This window comes from Crotalus tigris, unplaced genomic scaffold (assembly GCF_016545835.1).
Source record: "Crotalus tigris isolate CLP2741 ecotype Arizona unplaced genomic scaffold, ASM1654583v1 scf7180000024427.8105951120:4207309, whole genome shotgun sequence".
Classification (NCBI taxonomy): domain Eukaryota; kingdom Metazoa; phylum Chordata; class Lepidosauria; order Squamata; family Viperidae; genus Crotalus; species Crotalus tigris.
In genome coordinates this window covers 3,791,014-3,807,281 of record NW_024100595.1, presented here as the reverse complement: position 1 = coordinate 3,807,281, position 16,268 = coordinate 3,791,014, and the positions used below count along the sequence as shown (strand labels likewise).

The 16,268-nt window shown below is 45.0% G+C and overlaps 1 protein-coding gene across 1 annotated transcript in view; it reads right to left on the bottom strand.

Annotated features, from left to right (window-relative positions):
* LOC120302203 (zinc finger protein 850-like) overlaps nt 1-16,268 on the bottom strand; it is a 37,368-nt gene that overhangs the window by 9,336 nt on the left and 11,764 nt on the right. Inside the window, exons 3-5 of the mRNA XM_039330280.1 lie at nt 15,728-15,854; nt 13,804-13,917; nt 10,817-11,447 (exon numbers count right to left, since the gene is read on the bottom strand). Coding sequence (XP_039186214.1) covers nt 10,817-11,447; nt 13,804-13,917; nt 15,728-15,854 — 872 coding nt within the window. The remainder of the gene's footprint in view (nt 1-10,816; nt 11,448-13,803; nt 13,918-15,727; nt 15,855-16,268) is intronic.

Sequence of the window (16,268 nt, the reverse complement as noted above, 5' to 3'; positions counted from 1 at the left end):
TGCTAAGCAAGACAGCTGTTGAGTTTGGCTCAGTGACAGGATTCAGAAAGTTCGCACCACTTCGGCAGAACCAGTAGCTAATTTTTTGTTGCCCAGACCCAGAATGGACTTCCGGAAGCGGCATCCACACAGAGAATCCCACCACTGGTTTGGCTCCATTTTACGATGTTTCGTGCCACAGTTATCAATTGAATTACTGCAGTTACTAAGTTAGTAACTGGTTATTAAATGAATCCCCACTGATTTTGCTTGTCAGAAGGTCACAAACGGTGTTATGACTCCTGGACATTGCAAGCGTCTTAAATATGAGCTAGTTTCAAGCATCCAAATTTTGATCACGTGACTAAGACGCTGCAATGGTCACCCTAACTGTGAAAAACACTTTTTTCAGTGCCATTGTAACTTCGAATGGTCACTAAACCAATGGTTGTTAAGTTGAGGACCAGCTGAACTACTTCCTGTCTATTTTCCCCACAACCACCACTTGTAAGGCAAGTTGGCCTGAGAGGGAATGACTGGCCCGATGTCATCCAGCTGGTTTTTTTATGCCTGAGGCAGGACTAGAACTTGCTGTCTTCTATTTCTAGCCTGGTGCTTAACCACTAGACCAAACTGGCCTTAAATAATAAATAAATCTTCTTTAAATAATCCAATTGCCTCAGCTTAAGAAACTCAAAATAGCAAAAAGAAATGTCCTCTGCAAAACACATGCACAAAGTCAAGCCAGTGTGCTACTTTACAAAGGATATGCAGTTAACAAATAAGATTGTCTTCTTTCCTGCTTCTGCTTAGATTATTCTTAAAGGGAATTGCTGCAACTAAGATCTGTTGGAAATTTCCTATCTAGAAGACCCAAATCCAGATACAAAGGCATACCCAGTTTTTAAGACTGGAAGCAACAGCTGATAAATTCAGTTTATGAGCTATAGAAATGGTTCTCAACCAGTGGCAGAAGTGCCATGGGTGGGAGTTAGAAACAAACTGGAACAATTTCCCAACTTTGGCAACTTTAAGATCTGCAGACCAACTCCCAGAATTCCCCAGCATATAGACATGCAGCTTGGCTGGTTGCTGACTAGGACATTCTGGGAGTTGAAGTCCACACACCTTAAGGTTGCCAAAGTTGAGGAGCAATGGTCAGAGGGAACACAAGGGAAGTTACTGAACGTTTAATTAACTCCTTAAAACCGATTAAAAATAACAGAATGCCTATACTCAAGTAGCCATCTTTAGTGGATAAAGTGAACTTTTTTTTTATGATGGGTGTCTAAAAAAAAAAATCTTCATCGGGGTCTAGTCCAAGCCGGGAACAAATAAAATGGAGGTTGCTTATAAAAGAAGGTTCTTATTTATTGAAGAGCAGAACCACAATGGAATGTGGTTCTGGAGCAGCTGACTACATGGAGCTGGGAGTGGTGGGCTTTTATACCTCCTTTGGGCTTTATATTTGAGGTTGTTCCTGAACGTTCCTGTGTCATGAATGTTGACCTGAGGTTCAGTATGCCCTTTTGGTATTCTATTGATGGTGGGTTAATCCTATTATGTCCTAAAGATCATGTCCTGTTTCTCTGGGGCTGGGGCAGATGGCTATGTCCTGTGTTGGATTTTTGGGTGAGGGGTTGCTGGTTCTAATCCTATCACTCTGCTGTTGTTAGCTATCAAATCTTGCTCCAAGGGATTTCAAAAGATGCTGTCTTGAATGGGCTTCTGCAGGTAGAATTTGCTCGTGAATGGGGCCTCAAATCCCATTTCTACAGAGCTGGCCTGCTGAGTTTCTGCTTGGGGGAGAGGGAGAAGTTTCTGCCTTTAAGATCCTTTGGGGCAGTGGTTCTCAACCTTTTTAATGCCCAATCGGTCATAAGTCGAGGACTACTCAACCGGTCGTAAGTCAAGGACTACTCAACTGGTGCAGCACCATTTGCAGAATGGGACTTTTGGCGGGCTCAGCAGGGCAGAGACAGCCTGCACAATTCCTATTGGCTTTTGAAAGCCAATAGAATTAGACTCTATTCAAGAGTCTAATTGGCTTTCAAAAGCCAATAGAATAAAAGGGAGTAGCACAGCTAAGGAAAAGGGGGAAAAAATGGTGGACTGCGTTGTTTGGCGACCCCCGTGAAATGGTCGTTCGACCCCAAATGGAGTCCTGACCCACAGGTTGAGAACCGCTGCTTTGGGGAAATATAATATTCTGCCTTTTTAATATCCCCCAAAATATTTCCTTCTCTGAGGTTGGGGGGGGGGTTGCTGACTTCCTACATGGGGGATGCAAATTATCCCACACAGCTTCTGTGGAACTTAAAATACAAAGAGTTTGCACTCTTGTGCTCCAGCCCCATTTTACAAGCAGAGGAAACAAAAAATGAATCAAGCTGTCTCAGGGAAGATCAGCAAACATAAAGAGATTAGAAGAGTTAAAGACAAACAAACCAAGAGTCAGTTCTTTCCTGAATTTTGGACTGCTGCAGCCAGGAACCCCATGCAGCAAATCTCAAAGGGAAGTGGTCTTAAGGACAACCTGCCTCTCTGGATAGCAGGGCTTCAGATTGAAGATTTCTTTAGCCCTGGTATCCAAAATGCTTTGCAACTGGAAAGGCCCAGCAACTGGACTTTCTGGAAGGAAAAGAAGAGTTCCTTCAGCCTCTCCAGACAAGACAACAGGGTAAATGTCAAAAAATATTAGAATGTTGGATTCGTACCAATCGCAAGAACTTCACTGATCATTGAGCAAAGAAGACAGTGCTATAGAAGTTACTGTCCTAAATTTTAAGTGTCTAAGGTTTTTTTTTGCATTTTTTAAAAATTTTATTTTCAAGCAAGTGTATACATTTTAACAGCAAAGGAAAACCCCAGAGAGAGAAAAAAAGAGAAAGAACAAGGAAAGGAAGCAAGAATTTTGGGGAGACCGCTAAGTAAATAATCCCAAAGAATTTAAAATTGTGTTTTGCAAGCTTCATTTCAGCTAAACTTAAAGGAACACACTTCGCAAACATTTGAAGCCCTCTAAAACTCATAGAAACTTCAGGATCCATACAGGAGAGAAACAAAATAGCCTTAAGACACATACTATCAATTACTTCCACACAAAATGCAAAATCCTCGAATCTAAGCAATACTGAGAAACCTTGCAAAAAAAAAAAAGTGCCAAAAAGAGTTGATCTTTTAAGTGTCTTCCTCTCTCCCCCCCCCCCCTCCGACTGGTCCCTGTTCACAAGGGATACACATCTTACACTTACACAACCTGCGGTTTCCAGCAATTTCAGAAACTGCCCCCAAATTTTCTTCCTTCTGCTTGTCGGGTCATCTACTTCTACCCCTTAACTATGCTTGGCACAGAAGTCAAGGACAAAAATACAGGTTATAAATCCCTACGACGAGGCATGCAAGCGGGGAGAAAGAAAGGATCCTTAACCCGTGCCAAGAGAACCGCTTCTAATCTCCTTCCTACCAACTTTTGTTAGCACGTCGCAACTAAGGACCAAGCCTATTGTTTTTTTTTTCTTCTCTTCCTTTGCAACTTAAACCAAGGGGAGTCCCGCCCGCCGAGATAGCTAGCCTTCTAGGCCAACTCCCCACCCCCGTTGCTAAAAAAAAAAAAAAAAATCAATGTACCCATTTCGCAGCTCTTGCAAAAGACTCTTAATCTGAACCTTGCTTGCAGCTGTCTTGGCCCAGAATTGCACCGCTTTGCAGAGATGCATCCCGGGGATATTCCCCGCATCTTTGCAAACGAGCCTCCTCCTCTTTGCTCCCTCCCCACCCCATCCAGCCACCCCGGCCAGCCCTCCCCAAAAGGACCGCTCAGTGCAGACACCCGATCTCCGCTCACCAGCAAGTAGGCTCAGGGTGACTGGGAGAGAGCGGAGGAAGTGCTTTTGGCAGCTCAGCTCCCCTCTTCCGCCGCTGCCGACCGCGAGGGGGAAGGAGCCCTTCTCTATGGTGTTTAACCATTTCCCCTTAAAGAGGCAGCGGACGGGGCCGCAGGGCGCGCTGCTGCGAGCGCCACCGAAGCCGGATCGGGGTTGCTAGCCAGGCGCTTGGGCGGCTGTGCAAGACCCACCGCTTGGGCCGCCCCGATGCAAGGGAGCAAAACCTCCCAAAGATGCCGCTTTTCCCCCCAAGAGGCAACTGGACTCCCTTGTTTTTCTTTGAAGGCGTTTCGCTTCTCATCCAAGAAGCTTCTTCAGCTTTTCCATCCATTGCTTCTTGTCCTATCTTTCAGTGCTTTGGAGAACAGGTTGGCCCCCTCTTCTTCTCTGTGGCAGCCTCTTAAATATCGGGACACTGTTATCGTGTCTCCCCTGGTCCTTCTTTTCCTTAAACTTGTTGTTAGTTGCAAAGTCGTGTCTGACCCATCGCGATCCCATGGACCACGTTCCTCCAGGCCTTCCAGTCCTCTACCATCTTCTGGAGTCCCTTTAAGCTCAGGCCTACTGCTTCAGTGATTCCATCCAGCCACCTCATTCTCTGTCGTCCCATTCTTCTATTGCCCTCAATCTTTCCCAGCATCAGGCTCTTCTCCAGTGAGTCCTTCCTTCTCATTAGATGGCCAAAGTACTTGAGTTTCAACTTCAGGATCTGGCCTTCTTCCTTAAACTAGACATATCCAATTCCTGCAACCGGTCTTCCTATGTTTTCGCTTTCAATCCCCTAATCATCTTAGTTACTCTTTTCTGCACTCTTTCTAGTCTTTTAGAATAGAATATAGCTGGAAGGGTCCTTGGAGGTATTCTAATCCAACCCCCTGCTCAAGCAGGAGAACCTATACCATTTCAGACAAGTCTAGTCCAGGGTAGGCAACCTTGGCTCTTTTATGACTCGTGGACTTCCACAATTCCTGAGCCAGCCATGCTGAGGGGAAAGGGAGAGTTTCCAAGCTGAGCCATGCTGGCTCAGGAATTCTGCGAGTTGAAGTCCACAAGTCATAAAAGAGCCAAGGTTGCCTACCCATGGTCTAGTCTCTTCTTAAAAACCTCCAGTGATGGAGCACCCATGATTTCTGAAGGCAAGCTGTTCCATTGGTTGATTGTTCTCACTGTCAGGAAGTTTCTCCTTAATTCCAGGTTGCTTCTCTCTTTGGTCAGTTTCCAACCATTGTTTCTTGTCTTGCCCTCTAGTGTTTTGGAGAATAATTTGACCCCCTCTTCTTTGTGGCAGCCCCTCAAATACTGAAATACTGCTATCATGTCCCCCGTTTCTTCTTTTCTTTAGACTAGCCAAACCCAAGTCCTGCAGCCATTCTTCATGTTTTAGTCTCCAGGCTTTTGATCATTTTAGTTGCTCTTCTCTGAACATATTTCCAAGGTCTCAACATCTTTTTTGTAGTATGGTGACCAAAATTGGTTGCAGTATCCAGATGTGGTCTTACTAGGGTTTTATCTGACTGGATGGTAAGGGAAATGGAAGGATTTATACTCCTTGCAGACAGCTGGTCATGTGCCTTCTTTTAGGGAGCCATTGAGGTCATCTGGAGATTTCCAGATGCCTGGTGGGGAAAAAAAGCATCTCAGGGACAAATGTGACCTGGATGACTGGGAATCTCCATAGACAAGGGAGCAAGCCACAGATTGCACATTGGTTGCAAGTGTTGGAAGAGGTGTGGCAAGAAATCGATATGGGGAGTCCCCAGGTTTGTGAAAGGAGGCTCTGAGCAATATCTTTGCTCTATGCAATTCAGCGCCAATGCTTTTTGTCATTCCTACGAATTCAAATGGGAAGGTTTGGAATAATATGCCTGTCTCAATGTGATGCTGCATCAGGAGGCACTCCCCCACTGACCCTGCATGCTCTCACACAAACTAAGCAAGATCAGATCAAGTTAATATTTGGATGGAAGACCACCAGGAGATCCTGGAACAAACTAGACCGACGGAATTCTAGGAGTTGAAATCGCTACATCTTAAAGTTGCCAAAGTTGAAAACACTGTGCTAGACCACTAAGTCTCCTTTAAGACAAACTTGATCCCTCCTAACTCTCTGGATGCCGACTTGTAGTTTTCTATAAATGACACTTGCTTTAATTTTCTTTCAAATATTTATTTTTTATTTTCAGAGTAGTGTATGGACCTAGAATTTCCAGCTGCTGTGCAATAAAGCACAAACCAGGTATTATTTATAAAAAGACTGAAGGAACAAAATCATTGGCTGCAAAAAGAAGAGAAAAAACTGAAGAGAGTGGGTGAAGAATAAAATATTGGTAAATAAACAAGTTTACAATAATCATAAAACTGGAAGTTCGGTGTTGTCACTGTTTTGTGGAACCATATTTATCACGTTTACGTGTGCGACTGTTATTTAGCAGAAACATAAAGGATATTGGGCCTATATTTTTGCAAGCATATGATTTATCGACTAAATGTATAAGAGTTCTGGATCTCATCCCTGTTCTTTTCTGTGACTATAAGGCCTATAACTTGTATAGGCCCTTATGTTGATCACACAGCCATATTTTTAGATTGGATTTGGCATTTTTGTCCATCAATCAAGTCCTTCTCAATGACCAAGAATAGGCAGTTATTGTTTAAAGGTATCATTGAAGGATCTATTCTAAGCTGTTCCAAGATGCCTTTTGCAATTGACTATTCTTGTTGCCTAACTATCAGAAGAAATTTATAGAGCAGAACCAAATCAATGTTGCTGGGCTGGAAAAAGATACCCCTGTTGTATTTCTGGCTGCTATCACAGATGTCAGAGCTGGAGAAGCATAGATGCTTTCCTGGAACAGTATCTGTTGAATCTGCCTTGTTTGTTGGGGAAAAAAAAATCACACCAAAATAAACTACATTTAAACTTAATGGTTGGGGTTAGCCTTTCAGCCTGCTTCTCCTCTAGTTTATCCATGGGCAAAACCTATTTTTATAATTTGATCAACATGCTATAGCACTGCTTACATTTTTCCATTTCGAGTGTTAAAAACTGCTGTGCTTGCAATATTTATCCCCAGGCTATATGAAGAAACTAATTTGTAATTACACAATCATACCTATAAGCACGCTCCTCAAGAGCATTTAATTACATTTTTAGTTGGTAAGCACTTTGCTTTACACCAATGCCAGGAATTTCCAAGCCCCAGCTTTTTGCAAAAATACGTTTCATTTCCCTATCCCCTAACATTTTCCAGGATATAGGATGCATTTATGGCAGTGATGGCGAACCTTTTAGAGACTGGGTGCCCAAACTGCAACCCCAAACCCACTTATGCATCGTCGAGTGCCGGGTGGGTATGGCCCATTGGCTGGGTGTGGCCCATTGGCTGGGTGTGGCCCACTGGCTGGGCATGGCTGTGGTGGTAACAGCAGGCTGGGTGGGACTAAAAAGTTCAATCAATCAATTCCAGCTTTGCAAGATCTTTTTTTTTCCATGAGAAGTTGAAATTGACTGATTGAACCTTTTTTTTTTTTTTTTTTTGCACATGGCGGAGGCCTAAAGTGAAAAAGTTTTATAAAACCCAGCTGAAGGCCTAGGACTGGGGCGACGGCGCGAGTACCCACAGAGCGGGCTCTGAGTGCCGCCTCTGGCACCTGTGCCATAGGTTCGCCACCACTGATCTAGAGGATCACAGAAAATTGGACACAATTGAACGGATTGTATCACCCTGACCATCATCACTAGATGAGACCTCTGCTTGACATTCTTCCAACAGCCACTACAAATAGGAGTTGATGAAGAGGCTGTGATGTCACCCTGTTTTAGTGGATTTTCTGATGTAGCACAAATTGTGCCCTCCTGCTAAACAATGCCCACCATCCAGATGCTGAAACAGATGCTCACCTGCACAAATCTGAGGTTGCAAAATGTGTGAACCAACCCAAGATTTTGAACTGGTTTCTTTCCAGTCATAAAAGACCACTGGTATAGCCATTAAGTAGAACCGACTCCAAAGGTTTTGCAAGAGGTCACAGGCTTACAAGCTTTCTGGTTAGAGGCTGCAACGGCACATTGGGTCACGAATTGTGCCACAATTCATCCTTTTATGTTATAGGTCCGCCTTAGCCCTCCTGCTTCTTCCAGAAAAGTCACGGCAGCGAATAAAAAAAAATAGATTTTATTTTTCTTTTATATAATTAACTAGCCCATAAACATCACTGTTCAAAAGACACAAAACTCACATTCTTCTCCATTTGGCTAAAACTGGAGAGAATTTACAGTAGATAAAGCCCAGTCTGGGAATAATTGGAGTTTTTCATTAATGATCTCTAGCTCCACTAACAGAGAAAGCAGGCTGGAGAAAAAGATTATGCAGTACAGAAATATTACTGTAGGTAGCTCCTCCAGTAGGTTATCTTTTTTCATAGATTTCAAAAACTCTTAATTTCAATAAAGACCAGGCAGTGGTTGGGGAAGGGTGGAACTGCATAGACAAATGCTCCCTTTTCCTCCACTTTCCTATATATAGAAAAACCTGCAATTTTCCCAACCCTTGAGAGAACAGTAACAGCATGGATGTACAGTCTTTGCAAACAGGAAAGAAAAAGGCCTTCCTCAATGTGCATTCTGCATCAGGACCCCCCTGACCAGAGAAGTATTTTGTATGTGGAACTTATCCATGTTCACATAACTTATTCCAGCAGTTTCCGAGCTTTCCAGCTTGGCAGACCAACAGAGGTGGTAGGAGCAGGTAAAGGGATAGTTTCACGTGTGCGTTTGTGCCACTTTCATAAATGCAGCTTTGTGTGCGCACAGACTCGCTCGCCCACCACTGCAACCCAGTCCCGAATCAGCTGCAGCCCGGCACTGGGCTGCAAACCGAGTGTTGGGAACCCCTGACTTATTCGATCTGCAAAAACCTGCAGTAGAGGGCAACAAGGAGATACAGAAAACTCTTGCTGCCATCTAGCAGTCATCTGGATGTTGCAGTCCAGTTATGAAATGCTGACCACACATTAGTGTAAAGCTTAGTCTATATTTATTTGATGCTGGCTCTCTGAAAAGTCTCTGGCATTATGAATATTCCAATTGAATGCATAGATGGCCAATAGGAACTTGGTGCTTTTCTCCATTTGACAGGATTGACAACCAAGCTCTAGAGCAGAGGCCCCCAACCTTTTGGGCACCAGGGACCGGTTCCGTGGAGAAAGGTTTTTCCACGGATCGGAGGGTGCGTGATTTTGTGTGCTGCCTGCATCTTGCAGATGGGGCTTTGCTTGTTTGTGCAGACCGATTGCTGGCATTCCGTGGCCCAGTCCTGGTCCACGGACCGGGGATTGGGGACCCTTGCTCTAGAGGTGATCTATGACAACCTTCAACTTCCTCCAATCCTGATGGGGGAAAATAACCGTAAGATAATTGATGGAAGACAAATGGGTAATGCAAGTTGTATAATCAGGGTGTCCCTTTTTCATTTGAATGGGAAGCAAAGCCAAGCCTGAACGACAAACAAAATCAGAACAAGATCTGGCACCACTGTTTGTTCCTTGTATTTCTGAGAGTGAACCTGAATAAATCTTTGGACGAGAAAACTATTTACAAATTATTACAAGTGGGGGCCATCTAGATTTTTTACCTATCTATCTCCTTTTTCCATTTTGCTTCTATTGAAGCGATGCTTTCTCAAATCCAAACATAAATATTTCCACTGTAGCAATTAAAAAAAAATGTCAGCAACCCCACATTCCAGTCAAAGTCACAAATCATCACAAATCAAAATTGGCTTAGGTCAACCTAGCCCAGGGGTAGGCAACCTTGGCTCTTTTATGACTTGTGGACTTCAACTCCCAGAATTCCTGAGCTAGCCATGCTGAGGGGAAAGGGAGAGTTTCCATGCTGAGCCATGCTGGCTCAGGAATTCTGGGAGTTGAAGTCCACGAGTCATAAAAGAGTCAAGGTTGTCTACCCCTGACCTGGACCATCCATGTCAAGTATCCGAAGCCCATTATAACTAAGACTTCCTGCAGTCCAACTTGCCCAGATTTTTTCACCAGTCAGGATAGGTTACAACAATGGCTTTCAATCTTGGTGTCAACCTCCAGCTCGAGGCTTTAAAAGGCTGGCTGGGAAATTCTGGGAGCTGAAGTCCACACATCTTAAAAAGCCACCAATGTTGAGAAACACTGAATTAACAAGATCGTCGTCACGGGTTCAGGTGAGAAGACACAGGTATTCTGTTCAGAAGCAGATGCCAAAACTTGGGATTGGTTTTGGTCCTGCCGATGCTAGAATAGTCTCTGCAGCTGTATTCACATTTGTTACCCAAGAACGGATATTTGTCCATAGGAATGAATCAATGGTCCTCTAAGTTCTCTGGGGTCATTGTTCAAATACTGCCCAAAACTTTGGGGACAATTCCAGACCTGTATGGGTTTGGCCAAAAACACAAGCATTAGGTTGGACAAACAAGCATTCTCAACATGCTTCATGGTGCTCTGCAATATGGATTGCCTGGTCTTGAGAAAAGCTGGAATTCCTATTGAACGTCTGCAGAGTCTCCCTGGTGGGTTGGAGATTCAGATTAGAAGAGTCCACCCAGCTGATCTGGTGGAACAGCTCTCCATCCTGGACAAGTCAAAGGCCATCATCTCCACCATCAAATCTCTCATTCTATCTGCAATCATCACTATTACGATGTCAGGCTCGGGTGACAAGCCAGTCGGTCAATTCCTATCACAACCAGTAGATCAATACTCAGTTGATTTGGGGGGGGGGGGAAGCAGATCCTGCCCTTGGAGGAAATTGTTAGGAAGAAGAAGAAAAAAATTCTGCCATCATCACCTGTCCCCTAGCCAAAGTTCCACCTCCTCTTTATTTTCAGGGTTCCCAGAACAGAGACCCCCCCCCCAACTCTGCTGCTGTGCACAGTGCCCAACCTGACCCTCCCTCACGTCATTGGGTTTGGTCTCCAGGGTAGTGGTCCACCTCCTGCTTTCCTTGCGGCTGCCGCTGATATTGATGTATCCGAGAATGCTGGATAAGGTTACAGCGGCGAGTGAATTGCCTCCCACACTCAGGACAGTGAAAGACGGGCTCGGCTGCAGGTACCTGCTGGTTCTGGTTCTGGCGCAGATTGTAATTGAAGGAGAAGCCCCTGTGGTGAGCATGGCGGTGGAAAGGTCGCTTGGCCGAATGGATCGCTTGGTGGCGCGCCAGGCCGTTGCGATTCCTAAAGCGCTTCCCGCACTTGGCGCACTTACACTCTCCAGGTTGACGAGGTTGGTGCCGGGCCAGTTGGGAGGGCTTGGCAAAGCTCTTGGGACGGCTCAAGGACTGGTAGGGCTTCTTTTGGGAGTGGTACCACTGGTGCCGAGCCAAGTCCGCTTTGGAAAGGAACGCCTTGCCACAGTCTGGGCATGCAAAGCTTGGCACGGTTTGCTGCCAACGGGACCTTGCCTTCTGCCTTCTGCCCTTGACGGTGGCATCACAACTGTCGAAAGGCCTTGGAGAAGTTGGCCCAGATAGCAGGATGTCTTCCCTCCAGGTGGCCAGCTCCCCCTTCTCATCTGAAAACTCCAACTCTCCTTTAAAGGGGAAAGGGAAAAAAAAAAAAAAGTAAGAAGTATATTCAACCTGGAGCACCGTTCTTTTCCATGGCTCTGAAATTCCAGTCAACACGAAACTAATTCCTGCTAAACCTCTGCCTTCACATGCATGTAGTCCTCAAGCTTATGACTGGTTGCTTAGCGACCATTCAAAGTTATGACAGACCTACCAAGAGACTACTTACTACTCGGATTCTCAATTCCGACGGTCACCCCTCCTTGCAGTCACATGATTGAACTGGGTGCTTGGCAACCAGGCTGCACTGACATCTCTTTGCAGCACCTTGGGGTCACGTGACCTTGGTTTACAACAGTTTTATTTATTTATTTATTTATTTATTTATTTATTTATGAGATTTATATACCGCTTTAAGTGCAAGCACTCTCTAAGCGGTGTACACCAGTAAGCAATGTATATATATATTTACATTGCCCCCAACAATCTGGGTCCTCATTTTACCTACCTCAGAAGGATGGAAGGCTGAGTCAACCTTGAGCCAGTGAGATTTTGCTGAAAACCAGCATTTACTTCCACTGTTGGGCAAAACCCAGCCCATAGCAAACCATTAATTAAAAAAACTATCCCAGGCTCCACAATATATCAATCACTATCAATGACTATTGCCATTTGAGGGAAAGCAGACTTTCTCCAACTAACAAATAACTGCGCTTAATTGGGTAAATGGCCTAGATCAGTGGTTCTCAACCTTTTTAATGCTGCGACCCCCAATCGGTCGTAAGTCGAGGACTACTCAGCAGGTCGTAAGTCAAGGACTACTCAACTGGTGCAGCACTGTTTGCAGAATAGGACTTTTGGCGGGCTCAGCAGGGCAGAGACAGCCTGGACAATTCCTACTGGCTTTTGAAAGCCAATAGAATTAGACTCTATTCAAGAGGGAGTAGCACAGCTAAGGAAAAGGGGGAAAAAATGGCCGACTGTGTTGTTTGGCGACCCCCGTGAAATGGTCGTTCGACCCCAAATAGGGTCCCGACCCACAGGTTGAGAACCACTGGCCTAGATAAAAATATATAGAACACTTATGCTATACATTTTAAAATGTAATCTGTAACTAAAGGAGCACATTTGCGCTCGTGGTTAAAATGCTGGGTTCGAGATCTGGGGTAGGATGAGCTCCAGTCCTTTGCTCCAGCTCCTGCAGGAGAAATGAAAAGAGCCTCCAAGTGTGCATTTACACACACACACACACACACACACACACACACACACACACACCGGGCAGCAGCGATGTCACCGGCTAATCCTTTCAACCCAGAAGCACCTCGGAGCTTCTGACACAAGTGCGATGTGATCTATAACTTACATCTAACTTCTTGAATTCTTCAAACCTTACAAAATTGACTCCATGTTTCCATCCTACGTGTACCATAGCATTATGAGCTCCTTCTATATAATTTTACCCAATTGCTTCATCCCATACACTAAATCAGGGCTTTTCAACCAGTGGTATGGGTACCACCTGTGCTACATTGGCACCTGGCAGGTGATATGCGACCATCCTAGAAAAGTAGCAAGGGAGGGGAATGAGCTGAACCGGTGGCAGCACCGCACAAGCCTGAGCGAGAGATGGCTGGAGCTGTAGGGCTGCCAGGGCTCAGCGGAAGCGCCAGGATCAGCGCCAGGCTCCAGCTGGAGCTCGGCGCTGATCCTGGTGCTTCTGCTGAATCCAGAAGAACCCCCATCAGCTGGAATGTTGCAGCATCTCCAGGGTCTTGTAGTTTACATTCAGATGCTTGGCAACTGATTCATATTTATTGTGTCCCAGGGTTATGTGAAGTGATCAAAACCTGCTGCAACCACCCAGCAGATGGGGGGGGAATAAAAAAACAAACAACCTCCCACCCCACCCCCGCTGCCAATCCTCAACAGAAATGCTCACAACAATGAAAACCTCGGACAGGGGGAAGAGCGCTGCCAGGTGGGCAGGCAGGTGTCTTGCTTGGCTGTAACTTGGGGGGCACTTTTTCAGTGCCATTGTAACTTCGAACAGGCACTAAGTGAATTGTTGTAAGTCGAGGACTACCTGTACGTTATCACTTTTTTCCTTTTTTGGGGGGGGGGGAGTCATCAAGTTTTTGACACCTTGCTAGGCGACTGGTGGTACTTGGATATTGCCATATCCTAAAAGTGGCACAATGGGTGAAAAGGTTGAAAAGCCCTGCACTAAATAAATAAATATCAACCCCTTTGAAGATTTCTTTCCCGGAAGAGATGTCACGCCCTCGTGTAGCTGCTGCACACCTCCCCATGGGACAGGCTTTCCAGGGTTGAGAAACTCAGTAAATCAAGTCAAGTCAGAATAAAACTTTTCCTCACCCGTGACTTCTGGAGATGCACCTTCAGCAAGGTGGTGAGGTTGGTGCTTCTCCAGTTCTTGGTTCTCGTTTCTCCCCATTTTCAAGATGAGATCTGGATTGTAGGTGGGAAATCCTATCAATAAAAAAGGAAGAGGGGGAGGAAGTTATTTTTTTTAAAAAAAAAATGCAAAACATCTTAAAGATGAGCACCTGAGAACAATTTACCCAAAACCCAAACCTGCCTGCTTGTCTAGTTAGAACAGTGGTTCTCAACCTGGCGTCGGAACCCCATTTGGGGTCGAAAGACCATTTCATGGGGGTTGCCAAACAACGCAGTCCGTCATTTTTTTCCCCTTTTCCTTAGCTGTGCTACTCCCTTTTATTCTATTGGCTTTTGAAAGCCAATAGAACAGACCAGTGTTTCTCAACCTTGACAATTTTAAGGCATGTGGACTTCAACTCCCAGAATTCCACAGCCAGCAATGCTGGCTGTGGAATTCTGGGAGTTGAAGTCCACATGCCTTAAAATTGCCAAGGTTGAGAAACACTGGAATAGACTCTCTTGAATAGAGTCTAATTCTATTGGCTTTCAAAAGCCAATAGGAATTGTCCAGGCTGTCTCTGCCCTGCTGAGCCCGCCAAAAGTCCCATTCTGCAAACGGTGCTGTACCAGTTGAGTAGTCCTCGACTTACGACCGGTTGAGTAGTCTTTGACTTACGACCAGTTGGGGGTCGCAGCATTAAAAAGGTTGAGAACCACTGAGTTAGAATGTTTCAACAGCACAAGTTAAACCCAACTTCTGATTTTCAGTGGCCACACTATGTACAGCTATAGGCTCAAACCTATGGTGAAGGAACCAATCAGCAGCTTCTCCCTTAGAACAGGGGTCCCCAACCTACTACCAGGCCACTACCAGGCCTTGGGCCATTTGAAACCGGGCTGCGGAGGTGGCGGGCAAGCATGCAGACATCTCCACTTCTGCGAGCAGCGGGCGAGCACGTACACACTTGCTCCATTCGTGCAAGCAGCAGGTGTGCATGCCCACCACTCGCACAAATGGAGCTGGGCTCATGCGCATGCCCGCCACTTTTGTGGCTCCCCCTCTCCCATCCGCAAAGCCGGAATGGTTGGGGAACTCTGCCTTAGAAGCTATCTGGCTATGGTTTGCGGCTCAGTGATTTTATTATTGTGGTGGTAAAAGGTAGCCCAACACACGTCATATATTCACCAACCATATCTCAGAGATCGTATGACTGCTATGCTACCCTGGTAGGAAAGGATAAATATGTTTACATGGAAGGCTTTAGCAAAAACCTTCCAAAGTCAGCCTAATTTGCATGGTGTCTATCTTGTCTTGTTTTGTCTTGATAATATAACAGACCAAAAGTATATAAGCTCTGGTTCTGCTTTTGCTCAGAACTGGCCCCAAACAGGCAAAGCTTTGCAGAGCTAAGCATATTCTGAATGTATTTGCATGCTTAATTTGCTAAGTGATTTGATTAAGTGAGCCAGGTTTAGGCCACAACATTATATAAGACAGGGGTCTTCAAACTTGGCCCTTTTACAACTTGTGGACTTCAACTCCCACAAGTCGTAAAAGGGCCCAGTTTGAAGACCCCTGATATAAAACATAAGTCTCTTTTTGACAGCCCTTCAGAGCAGTCCAGATCAGGAAAATAATACTAATACTGTTCTAAGCTTATAGTGATTGTAAGGTTATACTAACGGAATATTGCAAGTGTGAAAGCATCTCTTCCTTGACTTGGCATTCCAGAGAATGTGGAAGGGTCAATTTCTCCACCTCCATGCCTGCCTTGGACTCAGATTTCTCTGGCTGGGGAATTCTGGGAGTTGAAGTCCAGGTGGTCAAGATTAAGAAGCACTGTCCCTCAGGTTTATTCTCCCAGCCCGTTACAATTCCCCAGTCCTGTCCAACTCTCACCCAATGCTCGGACCTTCTCATAATTCTCCAGCATCACTTTTGTGAAAATCTTCCTCTGAGATTCATCTAGGAGTCTCCATTCTTCCTCTGAGAAATACATGGACACCTCTTCAAAAGTCACCAGAGCCTGAAACCATTCAAATGTTGAATAATTGAGACCTCATCCTGAACAGATAGTCCTCGACTTTACAGCCATTCATTTGGAAGTTACAACAGCAATGGAAAAAAAGTGAATAAGGATTGTTTTTCACGCTTATGACCTTTGAAGTACCTCTATGGTCATGTGATCAAAATGTGGACGCTTGCTCGTATTTATGTAGTGTCCCAGAGTCATGTGACCACCTTTTGCAACTTTCTGACAAACTTCAGTCAACAGGGAAGCCATTCACTTAGTTGTTGTTACTAAGTTGCTACTAACTTCACAACTGCATTGGTTCGCTTGACAGTTGTGGCTAGAAAAGTTGTAAAATGGGGCAAAACTCACTTAACAACTGTGTTGTTTAGCAATCCAAATTTCGGGCTTAATTGTGGACATAAATCA